General features: G+C 43.7%; 1 protein-coding gene across 1 annotated transcript; it reads left to right on the top strand.

The window, feature by feature from the left end:
• Window positions 1-267: 267 nt before the first annotated feature.
• On the top strand, window positions 268-8,929 carry march11 (membrane-associated ring finger (C3HC4) 11). Its single transcript, XM_036519130.1, has 4 exons — window positions 268-635; window positions 5,061-5,216; window positions 7,498-7,690; window positions 8,598-8,929. Exons 1-4 carry the CDS (start codon window positions 276-278, stop codon window positions 8,927-8,929), a joined length of 1,041 nt encoding a protein of 346 aa, XP_036375023.1. The 5' UTR covers window positions 268-275.
• The last annotated feature ends 630 nt before the right edge of the window (window positions 8,930-9,559 follow it).

The raw sequence follows: 9,559 nt of genomic DNA, 5'->3' as shown, positions 1-9,559 counted from the left end.
GTTTTCCTGCAAGCCCTCCATTGCTCGCGGTCTGTTTGGATATGAACCTGCCAAGAGAGCAGCCGTTAAATCACAAGACCGGCGACACATGGGAGAGTCGGTTTTCGTCCAACTTTGCCAAACTGCTTTAACGTCATTTGTTGCACTTGGGCGCATCGCACGATTTGGGTTTCACCGTCGTCGACTGATATTTCATAATATGTCGAGGTTTTTCTCGTAGAGCGTTTATCCTGTGCATTTTTATTTATTTTATTTTTGTTCTTTTCGTTTATAAAATGAACGTAGAAGGAGAGGCGGGTCCGGTTTGCAGGGGTACAGAGGGCGAGCCACGGGGAGGCGCTACAGTAATTCACACCAACGCAGACCACAAACCAAACGATTTGGAAGGACATCATCATCACACCGGGGGCATCCAACGGGATGGGGGAGTTTCAGGTGGCGACTGTTTGAATGTAAATCCCATAGAGGGACACAGCGGATACAGTGCCGATTCAAATGGCGAAACGTACTGTTCGCCGAGTCCGGAGAAGGACGGAGACAGTCCCGGGAAGACAGAGACGTTACACTCGGACTGCAGCAGCGAGAACTGCAGCCCCACTCCAAGCTGTCGGATTTGCTTCCAAGGAGCCGAGCAGGTAGCGTGCTGTTTTCCAATCCTAAATTTGTGGCAACCTGCCTTGTCCTCTTCACGCATTTCACCTTGCACCGAAGAAGGGCACAGCTCACCCTGTGCTTGAGCTTCAGCACCGTAGACAGCGCACTGTAACTATCCATCTAGCAGACCAGTTAGACTGCAGCGAATGGGCTTTACCTGTGTGCTAGTTAGAAAACTTGTTAACCTTTCCAAGTTTGAGAACTTTCTTGTCGCTAATATTTGTTTACAAAGCATATTAATGACTGCATTGTTTTGTGTGAGTGGATCTGGAAGTGTTTGTATTTTTACACTGATATTTGCGTTGAGAATTAAAGCAAATTCCTACCTATGCAAAACTAGTTAGCTAGACTAGTTTACTAATTTGTACAATGTTAGCTAAAGCTACCTAGCAAATTAGCTACAGTTAACTCCTTTATCATAACTCCTACAGCATAAATTAGCTCGCAGCTTTGAGATTATGAGACGGAATCATGGCAAAATCCCCAATTTAGCTAGCAACCGTTAGCTATTCTCTAATTTTAGCATTAGATATAAGTCCCAAAACTTAAATCGCACTGTAACGTATTAGCTAACGTTAGCTAGCTTACAGTACACAGCAGAGCCAAAGTAAATTCGTTGCCAAACAGCAGACGCATTGAATCATGGAGGTTAATTAATTTGGCTAAATAAATCTAGCTAGATAATGTGAATACAGTTCAAAACACAACTAGCACATAATAGACTGATTGTAAACTAGTCTAGCTAAAGTTACTTTTTTTTCCAGCTGCACAGCTGCCAGTCCAAGTAGTCATTCATCAACAAATAGTAACCTCAGTTCAGGTAGTTCAACTTGACGAGCTGTCTCTTTCCCTGACATTACTGGGCACCTATATTATGCATAATAATTAGTTATCTTATTCCAGTCTTGTTTCTTGACTATTTACATAATTACAGCAGAATGCCAATATAAGATGATTAGCACAGAATAAATCGCTGTCAAATGAATAAACGTAAATGCAGTGTTAATGGACTGATGCACGCGCGCACACGCACACGTACAAACGCATCCAGCAATACTGTTAAGAGCACAGAATGCCAAAATTGCACAAAGCTGGTGATTAGTCCACCACCATTTGACCATTTTCATCACAACAAGATAACTTTGGAATTGGTGAAATGAAAAGCGTTAAATTGCTTCCAGTCATAGTTTCGGTCAAATATTAGTAAACAGCAACCCGCTTCCCCACACTCAGCACTTGTATGCATGCAATATTAAGATCTTGTTATGACCTGTGGTACATGAAGCTTTAAGTTGTGAAGGCCTTCTTAACCAAGGCCCATAATTGTCAATGTGTTGTGTGGTAGTAACTGGGGATGACGTCCACAGAATGGGCAAAATAGCAAGATATAGGTTATAGCTAACTCGTTGTCATACTGTATACAATGTGAAAGTTCCTCTAGGTCTTTTTTTCTTTGAATCAAGGCTCATAAAAATGTTAAACACCACGACTTAAACCCCCTAATCCCTTGCCCCATCCCTCTACACACACACACACACACACCAGATGTCTTGCAATGCTTAAAGATAATTCTATACCTTCGCCTCCTCCAGAGATATTCCATATTGTCACACTGTCTTCTGTCTCGGTTTCTAAAAACAGGCAATATATTCACACCATGTCAGCAAAGGCTGGCTTTGCTATGTGGAGCTGCAGCTTAGCATGCAGATGGAAGGGGGGCGGGGTGGGGGGGTGCAGATAGGATGCGCGCTCGTCCGAGAGGACGCAGATGTCAACAAAATGTTGGTAACTGCAGGGAAGAGGCTTGCGTCGGCAGTGGAAGAGCCGTCTAGAGGAGGGAGAGGGGATGCCACCGATGACAGAATGCACTCGCCGTCTCCGAGTGGTCTGGAGACCGTAATGGATGCTCGGTCATTAGTGAGCTCGCCGCTCCATCAATTCCAGCGGCGCTCTTCCGCTTCCTGCTACTAATGCATGTTTGCTAAAGCTGCACCTCTCTGCGCCTCTCTCCGTTCCAAGGCATTTGCTGATGCCTCAATGGAATCTGATACACTTCCTGTACTCTGTGACATTATGTCATGCGGGAGGCCTGCCAGCACAGGCTCAAAGCCAGAAAAGTTTCACTGCAACAAAAGGGCGAAGTGGTGCAGAACCCCAGAGGCACAGCGCAGTGTGGCACAGTGGCTGGGGACTTTTTTTAATCATGGCACTTAACCCGAGTTGCTTCAGTAAATGTCCAGCTGAGTAGGTGGGTAGTTAGTTGAATTCTAAGCTGCAGACATTGCTCAGGGTGGGTGTGCCTTCTGAGAAAATGAGCAGTTTCCAAGCTTTTTGTTCATTTTGACATTTTTACTTGGGTTGTGTTCCCTGAGTCACTAGTTTTCTCACAACTGATTTTTTTTTTTTTTGGTGGCCAGGTAGTAAAGTTGGAAGAAACACAATTATGAAAGCCCAACATGATCAGCAGGCCTTGCATAGTAAAACGGCCCAGGCTGTGCCTGGCCTTTGGATATAACAACTAACTGCAAGCTCTATTTACACATGCAATAAAAATTTAATACAAACACTCGCTGAGGAAGGGCTGGTCCCCTGTACACTATCTTGGCCGTTCAGGACTCCCCAATGATATGCATCCGTTGCACAAAGTGAAAACTCTGTCCTAACTGTACAATAATAGCGTTGTTTTGCCATTTGTCCCACAATTAGAAATTCAGACTGTGTCTGTAAAACTACAGCAGATTTTAAATACAGGCTACAAAAATACTACTATTGACACACTAACATGTTTGATGTAAGATTCATATTCAGTTCAGTCCAATATGGTGGCTCGGTTCAGGCTTGTCAATTTCTTATAATGGATGAGACCGATCTGGAAATTCTATATCTATGATGCACCTCACATTATCCACCCATGTTCATTAACAGAGAGATGGTGTGGAGTACTGAGAATCTCGAAACCCACGAGAGCAATATGACACGATGAAAAATGAGGCCATTGACCACTGTGTTTAATATGGTAATAACAAGCCGCTTATAGCGGATCTCATGAAAAGATAGATCATTAACTGTTGTCAATGACACTTCCCTCATAAATGAAAAAAACACAAACAGATATGGAATTAGGATGGATTGTTAGAGATTCTTTCATTTTTTATCGTTAACATACTAAATCATTTCTGCCTGAAGGGAGCAGTACCAGGAAGCACACATATATTTTCCGATAGAGCAGGAACACCAGTGTGTTAAGTGCAGGAGTAATGTATTTCTCGAGGTCAGTGTTAAACGCGCGTATCCTTCGGTTTGAGCTCTGGCTTTCTATCTCATTAGCATTGGCTCCGGTTGACAGGTCAGCCATACTAAACAAAAATTGGATCCTTGGCTTTCCCTGCAAGCTCCTCTTTATAGCCTCTAGCGGTCTGGATTAAAGGCCTACCGCCTTTGTTAGGGAGCTGTGTTCTCAGCCCAGAGTGGCTGTTACCCAATAGTATTGTTATAATATCATTCATTTCCTTTAGCTAACACCCTTACGCTTACACATTATATGTTTAGATGATAAACTGGATATTTTCTGAAGTGATTCAGGTTGGTAATCTACCTTTTCTTCAATAATAATAATAATAATAATACAATTAATAATAATTAATAATACACCTTTCTGGTTACAATTCAAGTTCTTTAATCCATGTCACACTATTGCCCATGTGTAATCCCCAAAAGATTTTTGGTTTGGTTTTTACACAGGTTCTTGCCTAATCTTACACAGATCATTTTTAATGCATTTCCCCAAGCCTGTGAATGTCAGTATGGTTATCTCACAGGTCCTTGCCCAGTCTGATGAAGTCTGTTTTTAGTCAGGTACTTGCAGCACATCCTTTTCTCATTCTTATGAAAGTCATGAATGTTGGAGCGTTGACTAATTGCCTCATATCCTACTTGTGTTATACAGTAGACTGGTGAGATCAATTTGCCAAACAAGAATCCAAACCAGAAACATTTTGCAAAAGAAGCAGAGAGTGGTCCAATGGTCAATGCTTGAAGAGAAGGAGCACTTCAAGACAGTCAATGCTATCGTTGTTCTCCTCCTCCATCGTTTTCTCATTGGCATTTCCATTCAAGCTAGAGAGACCTACACACAAACTCAGATATGTCTATCCGTTGCATCAGCCTCCTGGCTTTGAATGTAAGTGAAAACAGAACATGTGAAGCATATACTGTATGTTGTAGAACAGTAGTTAAGAATCACAGTGGAGTATTTCAACATCCCTCATGACACCTTGACGCAGCTGCAGCTTGATGAGTCTGGATGGAAGGAAACACCTTTCAGACCATCTTCCAGTTTGAGTCTTTGGCCAATCCCAGGTGAGCTGGATCACGAGAGTGCTCTGAATAGCTGTCTTGCCCCCCAGGGTGACCTGCTGAACCCCTGCCGCTGTGACGGCTCAGTGCGCTACACCCACCAGCAGTGCCTCCTGAAATGGATCAGCGAGAGGGGCTCCTGGACCTGCGAGCTCTGCTGCTACCGCTTCCATGTCATCGCCATCAAGATGAAGAGGCCGTGGCAGGTAACACCACACCCCCACTCACCCCCCCCCTACAGCCTCCTGCTGTGGTACATTACCACCACTTTCCAAATGAACTGGCAAATTGCTTTCCTCATCAGTGAAGGACTTGATGATCATCAGAAAACCACTGCTTGGCACTCAATAACGTGTGCCATATAATATGTCTGATATATCAGACTCACTGAAGAAAGAAGGCAGGTAAATTTATGTAGTGATGGTGACACAGAAGGTCAGTGATAGGCAGAAACCTATGGGCACAATGAGCCAACTAACTGGACAACATAATGAATCCAAGCACATTATCAGGGAGACTTTGGTGTGATTAGAACAACAAAAAGCCAGGCTTCTGCTTGCTTTTCACACAGTCATAAATTGCTATATGTGAGGAGCCTTCCAACAGAGCAAGCTCTCACGCCATAAAGAAGTCATTAACACACCATGGTAGACTGATCCCCCAGAGAACCTCCTCCCTGGTTATCTTCAAACAGTCATCCTGATGAGGGAAGGAGAGTAGAACATTATAGACATTTACTGTGCACACATTTCATAAAATGGAGCTTACAATACACAATTATCCTGAAACGATATTACCCCAAGAAATAATGCTGATGAGAAAACAAAAACATAACATGATTGAACCTATGATGATTGAAGTCTATGCCCCTTGTTTAAAAAAATCTTTTATTGGTAGATTGTAAAGAAACTGTAAACTTACTTCTGGAAATGTTTTTTATTTTGGGTCATAATTAACAACCACATAGCATCATGACTCAGTTGTTACTTTTGACTTGTTTGAGTTCTGTTCTGTATGAGCTCAATGCTTTTAGCACAAAGACCACAAAATTGCATAAAAATGTTAATAGGCAGGTGGGCAGTCCTTCAAGGCCTAATTCTGGCACCTCTGATGTAAAGGGTATGCACATAAAGGGTACCTCTTTCAGCTGGCACGTCAAAGCCTTGGTCTTGGCAGCTAAGCCTGCTGCTTCAGTTGCTTTCAGCTAATGCAAGGCTAATTAGTCAATGTGATCAAAATGTGCAGTTGTCACATATATCTGTGAAATTACACAGCCGTTATTTTGTCATTTAGCTTATTTACCTTTAATCTGATCTTGTCTTCAAAGAAGAATGCATTGTCTTCAGGGCTGGGATAATGAACCAACCCTAATCAGAGGGTAAATTTAATTGTAGCACACAGTTTGCTTCATCTAATTAGCCTTACAGTCACATAACAGCTTCAGTATGAGTCATACTGTATGAAATGGTTCACATCGTGAATGTTACAAGAGCACAACTTCAATAAAATGAAAGCATAGTTTGCACAGAGTGTACAGAAACAAGCACACTGTTTCTAGTGTCACGCTGTTATGTGAATGCTGCAGGAGTGTTAGATTGTTTACTGAAAAGCAAACCGCTTATTTCGTATGGTCCTGTCTGGTACAGAGCCAAACCCTGTCCAATTTGTGATATTTGTCTCCCACTGCTTATTTTCGTGTGGCAGAAAAAGGATAGAGGCCCAGTGGATATTCTTCTCTTCGCAGGTGTTTGTGGGTGTTCGGACGGGGAGGGGTGGGGAGAATGTGTTAGGCAAATGGAGAAGAGAGCTAAAAAGGTCGGAAGTCAGCTGCTAGCTGGAGCTCAGTGATTCTCGGTGAGGGTGTAAAGTGGTACGCAGGTGAATTAGACTGATCACAGTATTGTCATGGTGTAACTCTTATTAAATATTCTTATCTCAGTCTAACCTCTTACTGAGGACTGATGTGAATAATCTGATCTCATGCTTCCAGTGTAGTCGTGTGGGAATTAGCATGGTTTCTATGTTGTATCAGCGCTGGTCAGTGTTTGTGGGGCTGATACTTGTCAGTTCTTGTTCAGTCTTCATGTGGTTAGATATGTATGAATTGGTTCTAAATAGACTATTACTATATCAGAGTGTTGTCTCGTAATGACTCTTGAATGGGGCTGCTCAAAGCGTCATTTCGGTGTAGCTGAAGTACTTGTTGGCTTAGTGTAACTCCATGTCTAATCTCCACATTGTTTCAGTATGTTCTTATTTTTACCTTAGGGTATCTCAGTTTCATTCCAGTGTTACCTCAGTGCTACTTCTAAGTTAATTTTAAACAGAGATGCTACCACTGTCTCGGTGGAACTTATCTCAGTATCATTGCAGTGTACTCTAGGGTGGGTGGAACTTATCTTGGTGTTGTCTCAGTGCAGTCCACGGTGGTTGAGCTCATCTGAGTGCAGCCTATCTTACCAGGGCTGTCCCCTCTTTCTCTTCCAGTGGCAGGCCATCACCATCACACTGGTGGAGAAGGTGCAGATCATTGCTGTCTTCTTGGGCTCCCTCTTCTTGGTGGCCAGTGTGAGCTGGCTGCTATGGTCAGCCTTCAGCCCGGACGCAGTATGGCAGCGCAGGGACACCCTCTTTCAAATCTGCTATGGCATGTACGGCTTCATGGACCTGGTGTGCATCGGTGAGACACCAGATGTTAATTAGAGTGGTGGTTTGTGAGCATGAAATTTGGATATAAAAACTCACATCTTTAAATGACTAATTATCCTCAGCTTGCTCTCAAATATGTCAGTTTGAATAGGGATCACCCATTCTGTAGCTAAGTTGCTACTTTATTGCATCCAATACAATAACTTTACCCTTGCATACTTTTCTTAATATAATTTGGATTAGAACAAAGAAATTGTGTCACACTAAATCATTTAAATTACAAAAGATTAGAAACTGATCTCAAATTATTCCTTTTTATTATAAGCCAAATGTTCATGTGAAGGTTGCGGAGGTTATCCCACTGCACATAGAAGTAATTAAATGAAAAGGTTTCAGCTGCAGGTGGGTGATCCCTATTTAAATTGGCACACTTAGTAGTCACGTAAAACAATCCAAAACAGCTTCTGGGTAATTAGCAGGCCAGTTTTTACCCTCCTCTATTTCAAGCTGACTGCTACCAGTCTAGTGCCATTATCTTTTTGTGTAACATTTCAGGTACATGTCTTCTTTGATAATGTTTTTTGTTCTTACCCACATAGACAGTAATGGTTACTTCATCTGATAAGTGAAATATAGTTGTATTGTAACTGTAGACAAGTGCTTCTTTTTCATACGTCCTAAAAAAGTGATTTAAAGTTAAGTACAAGCTGCTTTGTGCTTTTATCAAAATGTCCCCTTAAATGTCAGGGGACCTCTTGGGTTCATGGTCATGTTAGCCACCTTGATTGCTTAGCTTATATAATGAATAGTTAAAATGATGGAAGATACAAGTTATACACAGCTGTCCAGGATCATGGTTGCCCATGATTTAGTCACTGTGAGTCACTGTCTTTATACTTTGAGAGGGTCTGGAACTGAAACCCCATGATGTACCGCAGGTCTGATCTGCCATGAGGGGGCGGCGGTGCACAAGGTGTTCAAGCGCTGGCGGGCGGTCAACCTACACTGGGACGTGCAGAACTACGACAAGGCCGCCGACGTGGAGGAGAGCGCCAGCAGCGGGGACACGTCGACCGGCCGGACTCTCTGGCTGCCTCTGGCCAGCCTTCGGCCCAGCGGGCCCCTGCACCCCACCCAGCTCAGCCCCCGGCCCTCGCGCTGCCACGAGGGCTGCTCCCTCCTGTGCCTCTGCGCCCAGCTGGCCACCCGCCGAGACCCCGGAGAGCACAGTGCCTCAGGGGAGGTGGTCATCCGGGTCACCTCCGTATAGCCCGCGTCTACTGTGATGGACTCCCATCAGCCCCTGCTGGGTGACAGAGGGCATGGAGGACAGGGTGGGAAAGGGCGGGGTGGGAAAGGGGGGGTGGGCCCAGATGCCAGGCCGAGGAGCGCTGGAATCTCTGGTGTCAGAGAGGCCTGGCGGTTATGTAGCATTTCGGGTGGTGTCTGGACATGATGATGGGTGAATGGGTTCAGAAGTGAATGTTTTTTTTTTTACTGAAGCACTTTTTATATTGCTGTTGAATGTAAGACTTTTTGTTGACCAACAAACACACACTGAATGTCATTAACATTGTGATAAATGAGGAGCAGTGGGTTTCCATTTCCTAAAAGGGTTGCTTTGACTGGTAGAGAAGGCAAGGAAGTGTTACTATCATCGATAGAGCAGAGCTCCATTCTGTCAATGATGTGTGATACCCTCCTCTGTAATTCCCTTGGTGCTTCAGAGAGCGTAAGGCACTGCAACACACAGACCGCAGGACGTCACTGTTTGAAAGAGCCTGGAAGTATTCCACCACATACAGCATCGGGTATCTCAAAGCCGGGAAGAGAGTGTGACAAACTGCATCATACGCCAATTCAGTCTACTACAAGTCTTTTTGCTGTGGAAGCACCCAGG

Source organism: Megalops cyprinoides, chromosome 24, assembly GCF_013368585.1.
Source record: "Megalops cyprinoides isolate fMegCyp1 chromosome 24, fMegCyp1.pri, whole genome shotgun sequence".
Lineage (NCBI taxonomy): Eukaryota > Metazoa > Chordata > Actinopteri > Elopiformes > Megalopidae > Megalops > Megalops cyprinoides.
This window is presented reverse-complemented; position numbering and strand designations above follow the sequence as displayed.

What these genes read in the sequence shown, in the direction of transcription:
- march11 (XM_036519130.1), top strand. Translation starts at nt 276, where the DNA reads ATGAACGTAGAAGGAGAGGCGGGTCCGGTTTGCAGGGGTACAGAGGGC. An exon ending in AGATGAAGAGGCCGTGGCAG is followed by an intron (nt 5,217 to 7,497) that starts GTAACACCACAC and finishes TTTCTCTTCCAG; the next exon opens with TGGCAGGCCATCACCATCAC. An exon ending in CATGGACCTGGTGTGCATCG is followed by an intron (nt 7,691 to 8,597) that starts GTGAGACACCAG and finishes GATGTACCGCAG; the next exon opens with GTCTGATCTGCCATGAGGGG.